This window comes from Rutilus rutilus (genome assembly GCF_951802725.1).
Source record: "Rutilus rutilus genome assembly, chromosome: 1".
In the NCBI taxonomy this organism is placed as follows: Eukaryota; Metazoa; Chordata; class Actinopteri; order Cypriniformes; family Leuciscidae; genus Rutilus; species Rutilus rutilus.
In genome coordinates this window covers 62978816-63001872 of record NC_140209.1, presented here as the reverse complement: position 1 = coordinate 63001872, position 23057 = coordinate 62978816, and the positions used below count along the sequence as shown (strand labels likewise).

Here is a 23057-nt window from a genome sequence, read left to right as displayed (position 1 = left end):
ATGCAAATGACAAGGGAAATTTATTGTATTTGGGGTCAAATTTTGTCATTATGACATATATGTTGGGGTATGATTTTCAATTTGAACAGCTACAATAATTTTGAAATATTTGAACACCTAAATGTATTGGTTATTAAATTGAGTATTTTTGGTTTGCTATCATTGGTTATTAAATTTAGTATTTTTGGTTTGCTATCATATTTCATAAAGACATTGATCTGGCAGTGATCGGAAAAGGTGGTTGAGCTTTGATGGTAAATGTACTAAAGTTGGAGGGGCTTTTATTTGTTATAGTATTATCTACTGCCGAAGACCCCAGAGTTGTAAGTGAACTGTCCACAGGAATCTATTATAATTCTACAATTTAGAATGTAAAAACCAAAGTTTTGACAGATATGCACCAATGTTTGTTGACTCCAGTATCCTGGTTAATAAAGAAGTAGTAAAGTGTCTATTGACAACCTCAACTATTAAAAACTCTCAGTCTCACACGCACACCAGCCAGGATGATTCTTACTGGTCCACTTACTTGAGTTTGTCCAGTGTGCAGTCTGGATGGTTCATTGTATCAGAGAGCAGCTTCACTCCTGATTCTCCTGGGTGATTGTAGCTCAGATCCAGCTCTCTCAGGTGTGAAGGGTTTGAACTCAGAGCTGAAGCCAGAGCAGCAAAACCTTCTTCTGTCACCATACAGCCAGATAATCTACAACAACAAGTGTGTGTTCATGTCAGTGTGCTTCATTTTTATAGAATATACACTACATTAAATACAGCAGGGGTTTTCAAATTGGGTGAATGTGAGCCTCCCCTTAGAGTAGGTAAGGACAGCCGAGCCCCCCCTTCCCCAAAATCCCGTCCGCCTGTCCTAACCCACACACACACGCCTCTGCAGTAAATGCCATCTTTTGTGTGCTCCAGGCAATGATGAGTTTCAATAACAACTGATAAAATGTAAATATTATTTTATTTCCACAACTTTCTTAAAAGTGCATTCATAAACGATTCTTTGCAACAGCAAATAATTTCCAACTTCATGAAGGTCTAATTGAGGCTACTTTTAAAATCACTGAACATCAGTAGGCCTAACCACAAGTCAACAAAACACGCTTAACATGTGCAATCGGCGCCAGAGCTACCACCGACGACACCTGACGGCTGAAATCGGCACGGTGTGTCTGGGCTTTAAGCGCACATTTGAAGGAGATGCACATCATCTCGAACAAAATCAGCAGTGGTGGAAAGAGTACTGAAAAAACATACTCAAGTAAAAGTACCATTACATTTCAAAAAATGTAGTGTGAGTAGAGTTAAAAAGTACTTGTCCAAAAAACTACTTGAGTAAGAGTAAAAAAGTAGCTTTTTAACCCTCTGAGGTCGGCAATCACGCGACGTGATTTGCTCTGTTTTTTTCTTATTAGTTCAAACCAGAGTCCAAATACTCTGTTGACTTTGATGTTACAAACCAGTTTCATACATCAATCGATCCTGTTAAGTGTGTATTGTTTTTGTGTATACTCACAATAAAAACAAAGTGTTGTGCTTTTGGCCAAATAAAGAAAAATAAACATGATGTGAGTTCTGCTTTCTCTCTGTCAGTGAAGTCAATTCTGAAACGAGTCCGAAAATGAACCATAACTCCGCGAATACTCAGTCAAACAGGCATACAGACACACAGGCATGAAGCTTGAATTCTCTTCTTTTAAATGATTATAATGATTATAATTTTTATAAAAAAACAAATATTCTCAGTTTATGTAATCTGTATGAAAAGAGCGAGATGTCAGTCGTTCTCATCTCAGCTAATTATTTTTAATGTGACCCCGCCCACAGAGAGCGCGCGCTATTCAAACGCAAATGACTGAGGCATCCAAGCAAACTGTGATATCTGCCAAAAATATCTGCCGCCTCAAATAAGCTTTATTAAAAATAATTTTTATTGTGTTTCATTAGTGACAAATTTGGGGAGAGGATACATATTCCAAAACTGAAAATATGAGAATTAACTTCACAATTACTAGACATGTTTTCCTTGGATATTATACAATTTGCAAGCACAATTTGTGAAAAAAATTAATAAAAATGAGATGCTTCCAACTGTGAACCAATTTGGTAGAATATATATATACATATTGCTCTTGCATTCTTTCTTGTGGCTCAGTGACACACCTGAATGAATGGCTCATTAAGTATGCGGGCCCCATTGTCTCCTCAGGTGTGAACCACTAAATATGCATGATGGTGTTAGATCGTTGACGCCCACTCGCATATGGCCTTTCCAAACAGAAAGTGTTTTGCAAAATTTAAATCAATGTATTGTGTTATGTGAATGATTAGGGAGGATGATTTTCACATCGTTTTGAAGAAAAAACTCTAGGCGACAACATCCATTAGTCAAAAGTCTTATTGACACATATTTAGTATGTGTTTTGTGGCCTTATTTCAGAAACTTTAGTTTGTAGTTTTTTCAATAACCACACAGCAAAAACTCCAGTGTTAAATTAACACTCCTGGGTGTGTATATGAGTCCACACTCAAGAGTGTAAAGTGTTAAAATATGAGTATTAAATTAACACTCAAGAGTGTTCAAGTTAATGAGCTAATTAAGTGATTAGTTTAGTGATGATTGATCATTATTGAAGACACCTGATGTTAACAAGCACAAATGGTAAGTCACCATTATGGTGATCAGTGTTTGCTTTAGTTGGGCTCTTGACCCTTATATGTTTACTTTAAATTTTGCTTGTCTGCTGTTATTGATTTATAACAGTCAGATGAACAAAGACAAAATTAGATCTGATGGTGTTGGTTATGTTATGACATAATCATGTTGTGATCCAAAAAATAAAACTTATTGAGCTAGTTTGGTTTAACTTGTTAATTACAGCAGCTCTGTGATTCTACAGCATATGCTTTTCAGTATTTTTCATATAATCCATAATATTTAAAAAACATTATTCTGATCAAAAGACTTTCAAATGAATTTATTCAGAAACACAGACATCAGTAATCAGCCTGTGAATCTCAACAATGGTGACATTAATAAAGCATGTTGCAGTGGCTGCCACCAATCACAACTCATTAATGGCTCCCATCATGCATTGCGGTATGAATAAATTATGATCTGAATTGTCTATGTAATTTACTTTTCCTAATTGAATATTCTGCTCGTCACCATTGTTGAGATGCATAGACTGAATCTTGATGTCTGTGTGTGCCTAAAAGAAAGCTTTTTTTTTTTTTTTTTACAACTTTTAAGAAATCCTTTGTATAATATCTAAAATTCTGGATATTTATGCAGAATCACAGTTATGCTGTAATCAACAGCATAAAACTAAGTCAGAAATAAGGATCTTAATGAGTTCAGTGATTAAGTTCAAATGACGATTGTCATAATATAACCAACACCATCAGATCACTTTTTTTCTTTGTTCATCTGGCAGTTATAACTCAGATACAACAGCCAAAAAAAAACTAAAGTAAACATAAAAGGGTCAAGAGCCCAACTAAAGCAAACACTGATCACCATAACGGTGGCTTACAATTTGAGATTTTCTCCTTCAGTGATTCTGCATCAGATGTCTTCAATAATGATCAATCATCACTCAATTAATCACTTAATTATCTCATTAACTTTAACACTCTTGAGTGTTAATTTAACACTCATATTTTAACACTTTACACTCTTGAGTGTGGACTCATATACACTCCCAGGAGTGTTCATTTAACACTGGAGTTTTTGCTGTGCATGCATAAACATTATTCTCTCAAAAATACAAACATGTACATTCATGTTGCTCACATATTATGGTAGCCATGTTTGTGCTAAATAGAGTGTAATTATACCTTTGCCATTAATATGTTTATAAGCAACTGAAAAAAGCACAAATGTCAGGGCATGTCAGAACATCTCAAGGACCCCAAAAACACCTCAGACCCCAGAGGGTTAAAAGTACTCGTGAGTAGTGAGTAGTGAGTAGTGAGTACTGAGCTGTGGATTCTACCCCATTATAATAAACACTGTGCACTACAATTAATAAATGTAAAAAAAAATTGCACTTACTGTAATTCACATTATATTTTGTTCTTTGTCAGAAAGATTGAAAAATGCATCAAATCAGTACACTCATCACCATTTAAATCCTGTAATATGATTTAAATGGTGATGAGTGTACTGATTTGATGCATTCTTTCTGACAAAGAACAAAATATAATGTGAATTACAGTAAGTGCAATTTTTTTTTATATTAAAAAAAAGCATTTAAAATTAGGCGAAAGGCCAGAGCCTGAGCATGCTATTGTTGCACATAAAATATCAATATTCATAACTGTGCAAAAAATTCAAAAACCTTTAGAAACTCATATGATAGTTCAGCATCACACACCATGAGATGGGTTAAACCCACTAAGCAAAATGATGTCCGAAAGACGTCTTTTCAATGTCTTTGTTACAAAAATCGGACGTTGAAATGACGTCCACTGAGGAGCCAGAATGAAAGTTTTTATGACGTCTTTTTTTGACGTGTTCTGCACGTCCGATATAGACGTTCATCGAACCTTCGTACAAGTTTAAAACTAGTTCAGATGTGGCCAATGTGGACATATTTCAACATCATTTATGGTCTCATTTAGACATAATTACTTTGACTATTGCTGTCAGATGATCTTAGTGAGAATTAACAGAGGTTTAGATGTTGATATTTGTTTAATTTGAAGTGTCACCATTGTGGTGATCAGTGTTTGCTTTAGTTGGGCTCTTGGTCCCCTTTCTTTTTACTTTAACTTTTCTTTGGCTGCTGTAAAAGTGTGTTTGTGTAACACAATTGTTGTGGCAGAGAAAGCCTAGAAAAAGTTTGAGGTGTTATCAGCTCACTGTTGATGATGACATAATCATCACAAAATGGGCATCTGTGTTTAAAGTTTTGTGTTTATATTTGGCATTCATAACCACCAACCTTGTGGAACTGCATTATTGGTGCCAAAAGCATTAAAATGATCACTTATTTGAAGGTGTATAAATAGCATGTGCTCAACAGCATGATGTTTTGAGCAAATGTATCATATAGTCACACACAGACATCAAGATTGTGCATATGATTCACAACAATGGTGACAATTAAAAAAAAAAAGCTTCATGCTGCAATGCATGATGGGTAGCTTTCGTAGTACAAAACTCATCCTTAATTCCCAAGCTTTTTTGTTTTGATTGTCACCGTTGTTGTGATTCATATCCAAAATCTTGATGTCTGTGTGTGACTATATGATACATTTGCTCAAAACATGTGCTCATCATTTTAATGCTTTTGGCACCAATAATGCAGTTCCACAAGGTTGGTGGTTATGAATGCCAAATATAAACACAAAACTTTAAACACAACATTAAAGGCCCATTTTGTGATGAGTATGTCGTCATCAACATTGATCTGATAACACTTCAAACTTTTTGTAGGCTTTCTCTGCCATAACAATTGTGTTACACATACACACTGTTACAGCAGCCAAATAAAAGTTAAAGTAAAAAGAAAGGGGACCAAGAGCCCAACTAAAGCAAACACTGATCACCACAATGGTGACACTTCAAATTAAACAAATATCAACAGCTAAACCTCTGTTAATTCTCACTAAGATCATCTGACAGCAATAGTCAAAGTAATTATGTCTAAATGAGACCATAAATGATGTTGAAATATGTCCACAATGGCCACATTTGAACTAGTTTTTAAACTTGTACGAAGGTTTGATGAACGTCTATATCGGACGTGCAGAACACATCAAAAAAAGACATCATAAAAACTTTCATTCTGGCTCCTCAGTGGACGTTATTTCAACGTCCGATTTTTGTAACAAAGACATTGAAAAGACGTCTTTCGGACATCATTTTGCTTAGTGGGGAGAGATTAATTAATACCCAATTTCTCTCCAAAACGGTACCAATTTTAGTGTTTTGATAAATGAGAATCACTAATATTCACTTAATGCACTGAAAAAGGCTAAGATAGTAGGCTAACACTAATTACACTGTAATTCCATGCTATTAAATATGTTACAATTTAAACGTAAATGCATATTGTTCAAGAAGGGGTGGCATCATCCCTTACATTTTACACGGCTACATTTACTCACATTGTAATGCTGATAATATAATTTGTAAGGAAAATTGTGCATTAAATAGGGAAGTTATATCCGGGAAACTTTTACAAAAGAAACAAACACACACACACACACACACACACACACACACACACACACACACACACACATAAATGCATGTCTCTTTGTAGTCTCGGCGAAGCTGTTTTATCAGCATCCACACACAAAAAAACAGTTGAACATGAAAAACGTTTTTGCGCAAGTGCACTTGCCAAATAAAGACGGATCGTATGAAATGGATCAAAAAAAAAAAAAAAAAAAACGAGCTGTTGTTTATTAACGAGTTGTAGTCACGCACTGACAGAAATGCAGTTCAAGTTAACGCCATGGTTCATAAGGTGCACTGATACTGAATCTGGCGACATGGCGAGTGCGAGACGTGGCAGTGCACAGATCGTGACGCGCGTCTCTCTTTAATGAGATTGTGAAGTAAATGGGAGCGGGAATTCACCGCATTATGAACCGACGACAATACTACGTGGGAACGGATTGCGAAAGTGTGGGCACGGTTTATGAATTCGTGGGTACAGATTGCAAAAACTGAAGGCACGGTTAACAAGTCTGAGAGCGCGGATTAGAAACTCGTGGGCACGATTTGTTAAACCGAGGGAACAGTTTGAGAATTCGTGAGTACTTCTTATAAATTGAGCGGACGGATTGCAAAACCGTCGCCATGGATCGTTTTTTTACTCACACAGGTGACTTCCCGGGCTCCGTATTCTCCCTTAATGCTGACTTCTGTTGACTTGGGACAAGGAAACGACACATTTTAAAGTTAATACTCGCACACACAATTACAGTTATTTTTTCTTTGCGCGCCTCACCTATTGAAAACCGCTGAAATACAGGGCTCTTCCACTGGCAGATTGCTGGCTAAATTCGACCCATCAACCGTCTTTACAAGGACCTTTGATTGATTGCAATAAATGATGTCGCGATTACCTAATTTCACAATTGACAGTGATTAAAATGGTCACGTTATTAAACCGTAAGAGAATTTGGAAGCTATGGTTAAAAATTTAAGAAATAAACAATGAAAATTAGTCGTTCAGACTTGCGCCCTCTGTCTGGATACTCTAGGTAAGGAAGGGCGCGTGCAAAGCATGAACTTTTAGCGCATGTGAAACTCTCAAAATGAAAACATGGTGGAACTATGCAATCTCCTGGACCTGTATTCGCAGATGTTAATTAAGCTATTGGGGCATTTTGGCAATCTAAAAATGATTCAGGAGTGGTTGATGACGGGTATACAATATGCAAAACATTCAGTTGAAAAGTGTCAGCAAAAGCGGTGAAAACGTCTAATATGCTACAGCGCCAGAGGGATCATCCCCATCCACGCCCAGATGAAAGCAATAATTTTAATAATGTTACTTCTATCCAATAATCACAATAAGCTATGCACTTTGTTATTTTGATAAGAACAAGGTCTCAACCTTTTAAATTAAAACAATAAATACCATTTTAACACTTTAATGCATGTGACAGATCGCTATAGCCACATATCTGTTTCACTAGTTCACACTTACAAATAAGTCAGATAGAATAAATGCGTATTTGGCGTGCTGTCCGAGGAGAGGGCTCCGGGCTCGGTATTCGGCCCGAACCCAGAGTACTCCCCCCGTATTCCTGGCTGTGAAAGAACAAGCCAAGGGTGAGGAGTCGGGGTGGTGGAGGGATGCTGAAACTGTCAAGGAAGTTAGGTGAGTTGACAGAGTGAATATATATATGCTTCCTCTCATGCTGATAGGGTAGACATGGTAATTGTTTGATGAGATGATTGATAGATTGGTTGATTGATTATTTGAACGTGCTCCTCCCGAACTTTGTTTATAAAACATCATTTAAGCGGAAATATGGAGCGCACCTGAACTGATCATCTCTGCATCTGTGCATCTCTGCACCTAAACTGATGATCTCTGTATATGTGCATCTCTGCACCTGAACTGATCATCTCTGCATCTGTGAATCTCTGCACCTGAACTGATCATCTCTGCATCTGTGCATCTCTGCACCTGAACTGATCATCTCTGTATCTGTGCATCTCTGCACCTGAACTGATCATCTCAGTATCTGTGCATCTCTGCACCTGAACTGATCATCTCTGTATCTGTGCATCTCTGCACCTGAACTGATCATCTCAGTATCTGTGCATCTCTGCACCTGAACTGATCATCTCTGTATCTGTGCATCTCTGCACCTGAACTGATCATCTCTGTATCTGTACATCTCTGCACCTGAACTGATCATCTCTGCATCTGTGCATCTCTGCACCTGAACTGATCATCTCAGTATCTGTGCATCTCTGCACCTGAACTGATCATCTCTGTATCTGTGAATCTCTGCACCTGAACTGATCATCTCTGTATCTGTGAATCTCTGCACCTGAACTGATGATCTCTGTATCTGTGAATCTCTGCACCTGAACTGATGATCTCTGTATCTGTGAATCTCTGCACCTGAACTGATGATCTCTGTATCTGTGCATCTCTGCACCTGAACTGATCATCTCTGCATCTGTGCATCTCTGCACCTGAACTGATCATCTCTGCATCTGTGCATCTCTGCACCTGAACTGATCGCTGTACTACTAGTTTGTCATGAACGCTACCTCTGAAAATCCCCCCGTCTGCCACCAGAGGTCTCCCTCACCTGAGTATTAGCAGTTGGACTACAAATCTCAGAACTCACATACCTGGACTGATTGCAGAAACATTTGTTCTCCATTTATTGACTATTTAAGCATAACATGGAGAACAAATCTCCCTGTGAATCTCCCTTGGCAGTGGCAGCGCTAGGATGAACACCCTCTGGGAACTGGTCACATCCATAGTACCACCACAGACATCACTCTACAAGCTGGAATTCTACACACAGAGCAAACATGCTTCTAGCCTCATACGTTCCCCTCACAATCCACTCATCCTTTGTCTACCTTGTCTTCAGAGACACAATCACATACATCAATAACTGTCATGGTAATGAAGGTGGACTGGTTCAGGTAGATTTGGTCATCGCCATGGTGACGGTAAGGACACGGAGACAGGAACCCCATTAAATGACTTTAATGTCCATCAAGTTCACTGGTTACATTGGTAAGGATGGTTACTTTCATGTGTGTATATGTGTGTGGTCTAAACAAAGGAAAGGAGAAATAAATGGCAAATTAAGTGAGCTTAGAATAAACATGATAACATTACCACATGTAAATTACCAGATAACATAGCAGATGTAAAGCTGTACTCAGCACTGTAATACAATATACAAATAATGTGCATCCTTAAACTTGTTAGCTTTATGAACCGAATACACATGCATATGCATTGGTCAATATACATTAGGTGTACATTTGACAGATTAATCACACTTATAAACTAACATGAACTAACAAACTAACATTGAATTAGGCAGAAATATATGGAAGCAGATTAGTCTCAAATATAATTCACGCAAAAAACATGATTCACAAATGCGTAGACAATTTCACATGCATGAAACCTAATTCACGTGCACACAAAAAAAATCCACGTGCGTGAAAAAAAAAATATATTCACAAAAAGCAATTCACATGCGCAAAATAAAATTATATACTCATAAAATACATTTCACAAAGGCAAAACACAATTCGTAGATATACAACTGTGCACAAAAACCTTTGAATGTTTAAAATGTACGAGTGTATTCTTGCATTTGAATGTGCAAATCGTCATTCACGTACGAATCGCCTTAGATATGTGTGTGTGTGTTTTTGAGACTTTCCTGGCAGCATAACACTCGTAACACAGAGCAGTCGTACTCTTTAGCCAATCAGATTTAAGCTTATCAATCGACCAATCAGTATCACGTGAGGGCGGGCCTACCTACATGTTACGTCATCAGCTTTCGACCAGTTCATGGCTGAGCAGAGGTAAGTGCAGTTAATCGTTCATTTCTGTGTTAACTGAAGTTAAAGAAGTTTGAGATCAGTTGAAGCAATAGTTTATGAACTATTAACTGATGTAAGCAAGTGTTGTTGTAATCAGATGTCCCATATCGTGTAAAAAATGAAGAAGAATGATGCTTGTTTTGTTGTATTTTAGCTGAAGGTACAGACAGCTCTCACAGCTACAATCACGCTAATGAGTGCAAAACAATCATCTGTGGTCAATACCCATCGAGATTGTTCTTTAAATAATAAGATTTCAAATAATAAGAAAAAAATGAGAACTAAAACGAGAATCAATATCAGCGCGATGTTTTCGAGATGCCTAGAGCTCCCATAGACAGTATATAAACGAGAGCTCCACGTCCGAGACTTCGACCGCTTCTACATGTACTTTATTAAACAGGTGAGCACATTTACATAAAACTAATCAATGTTATATAGTTCAACAATGATAAAATGTTATAATATGATCTGTATGTTATTCTAATGTTGATATAGCTTACTGCTAGTCTCATACAGACAAACTAAAACATAAATTTCAACACATTGAAATGCAGTTTAGTGTGATAGTGTAATGTTAGACCAAGTGAAACAGCGCTGTGTTACCTCACAAGTTTAATTTGTCTAATAAACTGACCTGTGAATTGTAATTCTGCACTTGTGTGTAGTTCGGTAGAATGAAATGTCCATATTCCTTTTATATCCGCGGGACTCGCGTCGCGTGTGGAGCTGATAGCTGTCTCTTAGCAATCCCGAACTGCTTCATATCACAGTCATGATAAAAGCATCTATGTATTCAGTCATCCATAAACATTATTAGATCGGTCGGCTTGACGTTGACGACAAGATCCATAGTTCTTAGCAAATGTTGCGTCATCAAACTGCGCCTTTGTTATTGTAAAGAGGTTAGCGACCCCTAGTGGCGAAAAATTCCATACTGTTTGTTTAAATTTCTGCATAATTAAGGGTGTCCACTTTTGAGCGACAGGTGGATTCCCGCTGCTGTGGTCACTAGTCATCATTAGCCGTTTGTCTGCTGTCTGTTAGCCGTCACGTTACCTCAGTTCATTGTCTGACTGTAAAAATAAATAAATTCGGGAGTGATGCGCTGCCAAGATGGCGACGGTCGGCTATGCCCACTTTAGGCTTCAAAAACGGTCTTCAGAAACCTACGAGTGACGTCACGGACACTACGTCCATATTTTTTTACAGTCTATGGTTTTGACAAATACTTTTAAACATATATTTAAATCAGATAACTGTTAATAATAACATTATTATTATTAATAATATGCAGGGAGCACCCAGCAGCATTCTGTAAACATTTTGTAAAACTTAAAGACTCTATTTTAATGGTTAAATAAAATTTTAGAAATCAAAAAGCATTTCTAGTTAATTGAAATCATCAAACTTATTCAATTTATTTACAGTTTAACAAAAATTACATTTTTGGGGCCCTATGAAAAACTTTTATTTTGATGGGTTGCCGTGGAGATCTTTGAGTTTCTGTATGTTTATGATATGACGATAGCTTTTCTCAGTTGAAGCGTTAAAAAGCGTCATGAAGTGACTCAAAGCAGATCTGGAGATGATGTTTATGCAATGATGTCCTCATATAATGATGCGGCTGAGGCTGAAAACAGCGCAAGCGTCACACGTGCTCCAGTGTGTGTGTGTGTGTGTGTGTGTGTGTGTGTGTGTGTGTGGTAAATTAAATCACGCGTCAGCGCCATTCAGTTAGAGACACGCAGGATTCATATTTAAAAAGTCTTTTTGTGGTTTAAAATTCGATTTGATTTGTACAAATTCCGTGATATTCCGCTTTATACAGTAAATTCCGTTTTTATGACTGGATTCCGCGATTCCGTCTGTCCGATTATATTGAGGTGTTTTGCAACTTCAGTGTAGTGATTTATTGCAACTTCAGCAAAGTCTGCTGCTACCTTAACTTTGAGAGACAACTGATAAGTGATCAGTGAAGCAGCTCCAGTCAGCAAGTGCTTGCGGTGTGAGAGAGCAAAACTTTCAGTGCCTTCAGCTTTCTGCATTGATTGGCCGGACTTGTGACTCCCAACAAATCAGATGGGAGGGGACATTGGTCTAGTCTACAGAGTGGTGAGTTCCGACAGAGGTGGCAGCGTCAGAGCACATATAGCACATTTCAAAATTAAATTATTTTATCAGCAATTTGGTTTTGAAAATGGCCGTTACCAATAACCATATAAATGCTTAACCCTCTGGGGTCTAAGGTGTTTTTGGGGCCCTTGGGATGTTTTGACATGCCCTGACATTTGTGCTTTTTTCAGTTATTTATAAACATGATAATGGCAAAGGTGTAAATTCACTCTATATAGCACAAACAGGGCTACCATAATATGCAAGCAACATGTATGTAGATGTTTGTATTTTTAAGAGAATAATGTTTATGCGTGGTTATAGAAAAAAATAAAAATGAAAGTTACTGAAATAAGACCACAAAACTCATACTAAATATGTGTTCACAAGACTTTTGACTAATGGATGTTGTCGCTTCGAGTTCTGGCTTCAAAATTATGTGAAAATAGTCTTGCTTTATCGTTCACAAAAAAAACAATACATTGATTTAAACTGTGTAAGACAGGTTTTGCTTGGAAAGCCAATATGCGAGGGGGGCGTGAACGAGGAGTGGTTTACACCTGAGAATACAATGTCCCACCCACTCTGCATAATGAGCCATTCATTCAGGTGTGACACTGACTGAGCCAAGAATGAATGCAAGGACAAAAGATATATTTAGAAGACTTATATTGACCATTTAAGATTTTGCTTACATCTATCTTGTAAATATGTTTAGCTATTTTATTAAAAAGGTTACAATTACAACAATAATTACAATTTCAACAATATTTCAAGTGTACTCTTTCTTTGTAAAAAAATGATTATAGGCCTATTATCATATGTATTCATTAGTTTGAATATAGCCAACATTGGAACAGCTAACATCTAGGTTGATGACTTTATTTTTTACAAAAATAGTATTTTATTTATGAGCAGAAATTGTTAAACAAAAGCTTATTTGATGTGGCAGTATATTCTACAGTAAAAACTGTACCCAAATCTAGTCAACAAAATGTTGTCTTTCATATTTCGCCTGACTGTAACGTTGTTTTTATGAAATATTAGGGCATATAAATGTTAATTTGCAGTTTAATACGTTGCTTATACAAATAGCCTACATTTTATTTCAACATATTTCAGTCGATTTTTACTCATCTCAGTATAGCAATACAGTTTGCTAAAACATCATCATTCATTCACACACAGAAATGCGATTTAAATTTAAACTGTCTTTTTGCGAGCTGTGGTAAACAGCGCGCATCTCTGCCGTTCATTCATTCACAGAAATGCGATTCACTTGAGAAGGAAAAAAAATGTACTACAGTATTCCTCAGCTCAGTCGGATCCTTGCTCCTCGAAATACCCACACTTCTGAGGTACATTTTCCATTATTATTATTCCTCACAGCGCTGCGAGACGGTGTAAACAAGTAGGCTACAATGGTCTGATTAAACTTGTGTTTTCTCGAGCTGATATGGGGGCGTTCACAGGTTTGCGTGGATTGCCTCAGTCATTTGCGTTTGAATAGCGCGCGCTCTCCGTGGGCGGAGTCACATTAAAAATAATTAGATGAGACGAGAACGACTGACATCTCGCTCTTTTCTTACAGATTACATGAACTGAGAATATTTGTTTTTTATATAAATTACTTCATTTAAAAGAAGATAATTCAAGCTTCATGCCTGTGTGTCTGTATGTCTGTTTGACTGAGTATTCGCTGAGTTATTGTATCACTGACAGAGAGAAAGCAGAACTCACATCGTGTTTATTTTTCTTTATTTGGCAAAAAGCACAACACTTTGTTTTTATTGTGAGTATACACAAAAATAATACACATTTAACAGAATCGATTGATGTATGAAACTTGTTTGTAATATCAAAGTCAACAGAGCAAAATGAATCTCTTTTGAACTGATTAAAAAAAATCAAAATAAAAAATGTCGACCTCAGGGGGTTAATATCGGCACCGATAATTGGTCAACCACTAATGTCTACACGAACATTTGCTCGTGTAGAGCTGCAAGTCTTAACAAGATGATATAAACAATATAGACAAGATGAATAAACAGTTGCTTTTAGTCATTAACACACACAACTCTGGCAGGAATTACGAAAAACAACACACGAACCATCTCTATATGATAGAGCGAAAACTAAACTAAAAAGTTCTGCGCACAGTCACCCGACCAATGCTGCTGTTTGATTGGCTGTCCGTTCGTGTGATTGGAGCATGATCACTACGTCAGCTTGTCCTGTATATTTGTTGGATGTATAATACTGGTGTCCAGCAGATGGCGCTGCTGACCTCCTCTTCTAAAGTCATACTTGCACACAGTGAAATCTTCTAGACAACCCCTGCAGGCCTTCTACAGCCACAACACATTCCTGACCCAGAACTCACAAGGTTTCTTAGAATGTACTGTCAGCAGAATTGGTCGGACTGGAGCAGCTTCTTACGCTGGGCTGAATATGCTCAAAATTCCCTTCAGAAACCCTCCACTGGCATTACCCCTTTCCAATGTGTCCTGGGACGTCAACCACCTCCATTTCCCTGGTAAAGGGAACCCTCTGAGGTACTGGCCATTAATGACTGTCTCCGACGGAGCAAAACAGTGTAGAACCAAACACACGTCCAGCTTCAACGTGCAGCAAAAAGATAGAAGAAACGAGCCTATTATCACCGTCGTTCCAACTCCAATTATGCACCAGGACAGTGGGTCTGGCTTTCTCTTCCGGATCTTTGTGTACGTCTGCTCTGCAAGAAGCTCAGCTCCAGGTATGTGCGTCCTTTCAAAATCTTAAGACAAATAACTCCCATATCATATTGTCTCCAACTGACTAATAATTACTGCATTTCTCGAGGTTCATGAGTTTGTCACATTCTTTTAAATAATCTTGATTTCTCACTTGTCTGCTTTTTTGGGCGAGTCAGAGTGAACGGCAGCACTAATCGAGTCTCATGAATGCAGCCATACTTTTGTTAAGTAACAAATTCAATTTTGGTTTGTTTTTCACCAAATACTGTTATATACCCTCCAGAACACTTGGAATATATGACACATGTCGCATGGGACCATTCTGTGATACTTCTGCATATTTTTTCAGCTTAATGCTGTTCGCTATTCACTCCATTATGTGAATGGGTGCCAGTGGGATTTTTTTTTAAATTCTCCTATGGTCCAAAAAAAGAAGGGCATATTGCATTAGAACAACAGTGGGTGAGTAAATGATGACTTAATTTTTGGGTGAAATATCCAGTTGCATAAAATATTAGAATATAACACATTAACAAATATATATATATATATATATATATATATATATATATATATATATATATATATACACACACATATATGACAGCTTACTGTTATTTTGCACAGACCAGTTGAAATCCCCTTAAATACCTCAATTTGTTGAGTTGACAGTTTGGACTCTTAAGTCCAATAGAGAGCAGCTTCACTCCTGAATCCTGCAGGTCATTGTTACTCAGGTCCAGCTCTCTCAGGGAGGAGTTTGATGATTGTAGAACTGAAGCCACAACTTCACAGTGCTGATCACTGAGATTACAGTGTGTTAATCTGAAAAAAGAGAGGACTCTGGTTAAAAGGCATGCTGGTGTTCCCACCAGATCGCACGACTTCCTTGGTTAACCAACTTCAACATAAAAGATCATGCTGATTGACATTCTGGTCTTTTTTAAGGAAAATGCGCCAATTTAAATAGACATGACTTCACATTTCATGAAGATTATGTGTATCATTTTTTTATGTCTTTGTTTATACACACCTTTATAGTGAAAAAAGTCTTGTTAGCTGAAGATTGTCATTTGAAAAGATTTTTTTTAGTTTTGTCTTATTTATTGATAGTACTGTGACACAAAGATGGGAGAGAAAGGAACAGGATCAGGAAGCGACCTTGAATAATACTGAATCTCTGTTATGTATTTTTAAATTTTATTTGTATTACAATTTTCACAATACACATTGTTTCAATGCTGCAATTAACCTCTAAATATAGTGGTTCTAAACCCTGCTTTTAACCCTGGGTAAAGGAACGTTTCAAATTTGTATGTTAGAAGTGGGATTAGCACCACTTCTTACACAGAGTAATGAAACCCTGGTCCGGAGAAGGATTAGAGTCACTTTTGTGCAGTCAGTCCCACATTGCAATGCCAAACTTGCACAGTGTAAAACGATACAGTGTTAGATTGTTATGGCTAGATGCTTAGCAACGGACAGCCAATCAAGTCCCTCATGTTCACGTATTGGACAAGTCACAGAAATTGTATAAACAGTTGTTTAAGCGTTTGATGGGAAACATTTCAAATAGCAAATGGAAAATTTGCCAATTGGAGTGAAGATTGAGCTTTTCATTCTTACCTTTACAGTCCAAAAAGACCATATAAAAACTTGATAGCATTCAGCAATATATAATACAGCCACAACCCATTCCTCAACAAACTTGATTACACATTGCTATTGATTTTGTCACTGATCTCCTGGCCTCCCAGGGTAACACTAATATACTACAGTTTTTTTTTTTTTGTTTGTTTTTTTGATAAAAGGCATGTCGATTAACACCTCTACTAGGGCTGGGTGATATATAGCATCACATTGATATGCGCATCTCGTCAGTAAAGCCGGTTCCTTGATTAGTAGTAAATCGCCATCACCTGCTTTCAGATGGAGCGGCATTTACTACAATAGAGCCGTAGTTAACTGACAAGCTGAGCCATATCGCATTAAAGGGGACATATCATGCTAAATGCACTTTTTTAGCCCTTAAATGCATTTTGTTGTATATTTGGAGTGTTTAGAAGTACAGAAAAGATGAAATTATTCTCTTCAGGTGCTTCGTTGATATCTTTATATTCTGTTTTGGTCATATTTTTCAACCGGTTCAGATTTTTCTGTTATCTATGACGTTTTGCGAACTAATACGTCACAGTATTTGCAGTGGAACTGCCAAATAAGGACATTGACTTCCGGCCCAACACTTCGAGCAATCCGCCATTATTATTTATCGCTGCAATTTTGTAGTACAAGCTGGATGCAGAAGTTACGAGAGGGTAAGTTAAAATGTTCGGTTGTTGGATGTAGTAACCCACACGCTTCATTACACCGTCTAATGTAGATGAACTGCCGCGCTTGTGGCGCATGTTTGACTGAAAGAACGAGCAAAGAGAGAGAGAGAGAGAGAGAGAGAGAGAGAGAGAGAGAGAGAGAGAGAGAGAGAGAGAGAGACAGAGACCAGGTCGCGCGGGCGCTCTCTCTATCTCTCGGAGCCCTACAGTCTATGGTGTAAACATGACTTCACCGTCTCCAAAAGACGCTGTCTTGCTCGCTCTCCCTCGCACATATTAATCAAAATAAATCGACACGGTGGTAAAAGGTCGGAAGACCAAAGTTTCATGTGTAAATACAGTACACACCATTGCGATACATCCATATGAAGACGTTGTTCTGTAGGTTCGTCGTCTACATTTTTATCTCGCTCCGGCTCCGACTCTGGCTCGAACATGTAAGGCTGGCTGGACAAGTCTTCCGTTGTTGACATTTTGTTAATAACGTGTGAATAAAAAGTTTCTGTGCCGCTAGTAATCCTATCTCTGCTATCAGACTACAAAAATGGCCGAACGGGGTGGAGTTGAACCTCTGCAACCTGGAGAGGGGGCGGGGTATGAAGTGTCTCAATGTTTTTTAAAGAGACCGCACCAAAACGGGTTGCTCTGAGACGCACATCAGAAAAGGGGTAAAAAGGGGGCTTGTGGAGCTATAATAATGAGGAATTCAGACCCAAGCATTGCAGTTCCGCTTTATATAGACTACAAATGTATGATTTATATGTAAAAAGGAACAATTTAAAAGCATGATATGTCTCCTTTAATATCGCGGACGTATCGCCAGCGATAATTAATGCGATATGGCTCAGCTTGTCAGTTAACTACGGCTCTTTGTACACAGCACAAACTCCAGTGTTAAATTAACACTCCTGGGAGTGTATATGAGTCCACACTCAAGAGTGTTTAAGTTAATGAGATAATTAAGTGATTCATTGAGTGATGATTGAGCATTATTGAAGACACCTGATGTTAACAAGCAGAATCACTGAAGGAGAAAATCTCAAATTTTAAGCCACCGTTATGGCGATCATTGTTTGCTTTAGTTGGGCTCTTGACCCTTATATTACTAACTTTAGATTTTGTTTGGCTGCTGTATCTGAGTTATAACTGCCAGATGAATGAAGAAAAAAAAGTGATTTGATGGTGTTGGTTATATTATGACAATCATCATTTGATCTTTATGTTTTTGATTTATGCTGTTGATTACAGCATAACTGTGATTCTGCATAAATGTCCAGAATTTTAGATATAATATTTCAAGTTACTAACATAAGATACTTTGCATATTTCACCACCAATACTTCAAATTAGTAGTGATTTACTACTAATCAAGGAACCGGCTTTACTGACGAGATGCGCATAACAATGTGATGCGATATATCGCCCAGCCCTAACCTCTACCTAAGCTCCCAACAGCTTTCGAAACAGTAGAACATTTCATCCACTACATGTTTCGCTATCATGTACTACCTGAAGATATTGTCTCAGACCGGGGTTCACAGTTCACATCTCGGGTCTGGACGGCCTTCCATCAATTCATTTTAATTATAAGCCTCACCTCAGGATATCACTCACAATCAAAAGGTCAAATCGAAAGCTTAAACCCAGAACTCACAAGGTTGCTTAGATTGTACTGTCAGCAGAATCGGTCGGACTGGAGCAGCGTCTGACGCTGGGCTGAATATGCTCAAAATTCCCTTCAGAAACCCTCCACTGGCATTACCCCTTTCCAATGTGTCCTGGGACTTCAACCACTTCTATTTCCCTGGTAAAGGGAACTCTCTGAGGTACTGGCCATTAATGACTGGCTCCGACAGAGAACATGCAGCAAAAAGATAGAAGAAACAAGCCTATCATCACCATCGTTCCAACTCCAATTATGTTTTTTTTTATTATTATTGTATATATATATATATATACAGTATAATCTTGATTTCTCAGTAGTCTGCTTTTTGGGTGAGTCAGAGTGAACGGCAGCACTAATCGAGTCTCATGAATGCAGTCACACTTTTGTTAAGTAACAAATTAAATTGTGGTTTGTCTTTCACCAAATACTGACATATACCCCCCAGAACACTTGGAATATATGACACGTGTCACATGGGACCATTCTGTGATACTTTTGCCTCTTTTTTTAGCTCAATGCTGGTCACTATTGACTCCCATTATGTGAATGGGTGTGAGCGGGAATTATTATTATTTTTTTTATTCTCCTTCTATGGTCATTACCGTGCATTTACCAGAAGAAAATCTATAATTATGGGGGTATTATGTGACTTTTTCAATTCAGTTGATATTATGTTCATATTTTCACACTCACAGAGCTTTTCTGCAGTTCCTCAGAGCAGGTAACAGTCTCCTTCGACCCTCTTGTGATGATGTGATGCTGTACTTTTTAAGGTCAAACTCATCAATCACCTCCTCTGACATCAGGATTATGTTTGCCAAAGTTGAACATTGTGCAAGAGAAAGATTTTTGACGTGTGTTCCAGATTTAAAAAATGCCTGCATTTCTTCAACAACAGAATTATTCTTCATCTCAATCAAGCAATGCGACAGATTTATCCATCTTTCAGGACTGACATTGTTTTTTTGACCTCGTTTGAGGTTGTGGATTATTTTCTTGATGCTCTCTGGGTTGTTCTCTGTGTGAATCAGCAGATCCTGTAAGAGTCTCTGGTTGGACTCCAGTGAGACGCCATGAAGGAATCGAAGGAGAAGATCCAGGTGTCCATTTTTACTCTTCAAGGCTTTATTCATTACTTCCTTAAGAAACACATCCAGAGAAACATTCCCACACTGAGTTCTGGACTTTCCAGTGAGGAACATTTTCATAACTTCACTGTTCTTGTATAAATAACAGAGAAACACATACAGTGCTGCAAAAAACTCCTGAAAGCTGAGATGTACAAAGCTGTAAACCTTCCTGTGATAAATCACAGATTCCTCCCTAAAGATCTCAGTGCAAATCCCAGAATACACTGAGGCATCAGTGACATCTATGCCGCTCTCAATCAGGTCCTCCTCATAGAACATCACATTGCCCTTCATCAGCTGATTGAAAGCCAGTTCAGCAAGTTTCACAATCACTTCTCTGTTGGACTGCAGGAGTTTCTCTGGATCTCTCTCTTCATACTTCTGGTTCCTCATTTGAGTTTGAATGAGGAGGAAGTGTATGTACATTTCAGTCAGAGTTTGAGGGATTTCTGCACTGAGATGTTTCAGGATGTTTTGAAGCACAGTGGCTGAGATCCAGCAGAAGACGGGTATGTGACACATGATGTGGAGGCTTCTTGCTCTTCTGATGTGTGAGATGATTCTGCTGGCTTGATCCTCATCACTGATTCTCTTCCTGAAATATTCCTCCTTCTGAGTGGCATTGAATCCCTGAATTTCTGTCACACGGTTTATATATTTTGAGGGGATCTGATTGGCTGCTGCTGGTCTGGTGGTGATCCAGATGAGAGCAGAGGGAAGCAGATCTCCTTTCATGAGGTTTGACATCAACACACCCACTGATGAAGACTCGGTCACATCAGAAACTTTCTCACTGTCTGAAAACTTCAGTGTAATTCTGCTTTCATCCAGACCATCAAAGATCAACAAAACTGTACATTCATCATAAATCTTTGAGTCCAGATCTTGAAGTTCAGGATGAAAGTCCAGCAGAAGTCTGTGAAGACTGTACTGATGATCTTTAATCAAGTTCAGCTCTCTAAATGGAAGCACAAACATGAAATCTACACCCTGATTGGCTTTTCCCTCGGCCCAGTCCAGAATGAACTTCTGCACAGAGACGGTTTTTCCAATTCCAGCGATGCCTTTAGTAAGAACAGTCTTGATATTGTCTCTCTTCTCTCTTCTCTTCTCCTCATATCCTAGTTCAGGTGAAGGATCAAAGATGTCATTGCAGTTGATTGGAGTGTCTTGGAGTGTCTTGTAACTTTTCTCCATCTGTAGCACCTCATGTTCTTCATTCACTCCTTCACTCTCTCCCTCTATGATGTACAGCTGTGTGTAAATCCTGTTCAGGAGGGTCTGATTCTCTTGTTGTTTGATTCCCTCAAATACACTCTCATACTTGTTCTTCATGCTGGTTTTGTGCTGGTCTTTGACTCTCTGCAGATCATCATGCACTGGCTGGTGAGAGTCGAGCTGCAGGGCTGCTTCTGTGTCATGATGACTGATGTGTTTCTGACAGGAGGAGGATGTGCTGGTCTGACAGGACACATCTCTGATCTGGTCAGCTCTCACACCACTGAAAACACATTAAGGAGACAGAGACACAAAAACAAACATAAAATACCTTTGTGAACAAAGAAAAAATATTTAAATAGGTTTAATATGAAAATCATACCACATGTAGAAATAAATGTACATGTAGATGGAGATGACAGATGATATATTATAATAGAGACTGCAAACTAGAGGTCTACACAGAGCACCAGAGATCCTATATATTTTAAATGGTCAGCCGGGTCCGGGTCGGGTCCCAATCTATTACTTCGGATCCCGGGTCTGTTTAAGATTGTGTGTAATACCCGAGTTGATCGGACCCGGATATGAAGGTAATATGATGCTTTAAAGAATCACACGCGCAGAGTAAGATTTGTGAAAGTTTACATAAGATTGCAAGCGTAAATTAAATTTGCATGCTCAAGAAAAGATTTGAGGTGTAAATCGTCTTTCAAGTGTAAGAAAAAAAAATGTTTGCAGCATTTTACTGTTATTCTTAAGTGTAATTCGTGTATTGTGAAACTGCATAAATAGGATCTGTATTCTACTGACTTCCATTTTTCCGCGCTTACACTTTTGGCACGGTTTATGCGCACAAATATGACAAAAAGTATTGCATGCCTGTGAAGAGCAATTTGCAAACGAAAGCAACAGAGTCAGGAACTACAAAACAGATTAATTGTGCAAACTTTGTGTAAAAAAAAAAAAAACTGTTGCAAATGTCTAAATGGCTTGTTGTGTGCAAGGGGCAAAAAAGTTTCCGAAAGAACCCGATTTGTGCGTCTTTCTTTTACCTGCGCTTCCAGTTTTGGCACGATTCTCTCACTCACTGAGTTTTGCAAGCACAAAGAGGAGGGCGGGTCCATCTTCTTCAGGTAGCCAATCAAACAAGCTTCTTGCTGACTCTCAATTTACTCTTATCTGATTGGTTCAATATACATGCCAGTCACCAGAACACATCTTATTCTTCATTTGGCTCAGAAACGTTCTCGTTGCCAAAATGGTACATTTAATGCACACATACAGCACATGTTAAATAAATAAATAGCTTGATTTATTAAAGAATTAAAGAAGCGCATCATGTTTCTATGGCAACCAGAGCTTCTGCAATGACGCAATGATTTTACCACTTGACGATTGGCTCTTTTACTTAAAAGGCGGGACTTATTCCGCCAAGCCGCACTTTAAACTTTCTCCCATTTTTATAATAATATGAATGAACCGTCTTGTTTAATCTTAAATTTTCGGTGGTCAGACTCGGTGTAGAGAGCACAGAGATGATAGCAAATAAATAATGCTAACGTCAGCGGCCACGGCACTGAACGAGCAATCGTTATTATAGTTCAAAAGAGCAAACAGTCAAAGTTATTGTGCGAGTTAACTCAAGTCGAAATGTATATCTGCAAAGTCGCATTTGTCATCCGTCACCGTGACATCAAGTGGACTTTTGAAGCTGAAATAATGAGCCATTCGCCACGACAACCAGTTTGGGAAGCGCTGATTTTATTTATTCCTAGCCAGAATTGT

The 23057-nt window shown here is 38.1% G+C and overlaps 1 protein-coding gene across 1 annotated transcript in view; it reads right to left on the bottom strand.

The window, feature by feature from the left end:
- LOC311295497 (protein NLRC3-like) overlaps nt 1-23057 on the bottom strand; it is a 36721-nt gene that overhangs the window by 5719 nt on the left and 7945 nt on the right. The window contains exons 2-4 of the mRNA XM_084416922.1: nt 19615-21552; nt 15577-15750; nt 530-703 (exon numbers count right to left, since the gene is read on the bottom strand). Of these exons, the coding sequence (XP_084273048.1) occupies nt 530-703; nt 15577-15750; nt 19615-21552 (2286 nt within the window). The remainder of the gene's footprint in view (nt 1-529; nt 704-15576; nt 15751-19614; nt 21553-23057) is intronic.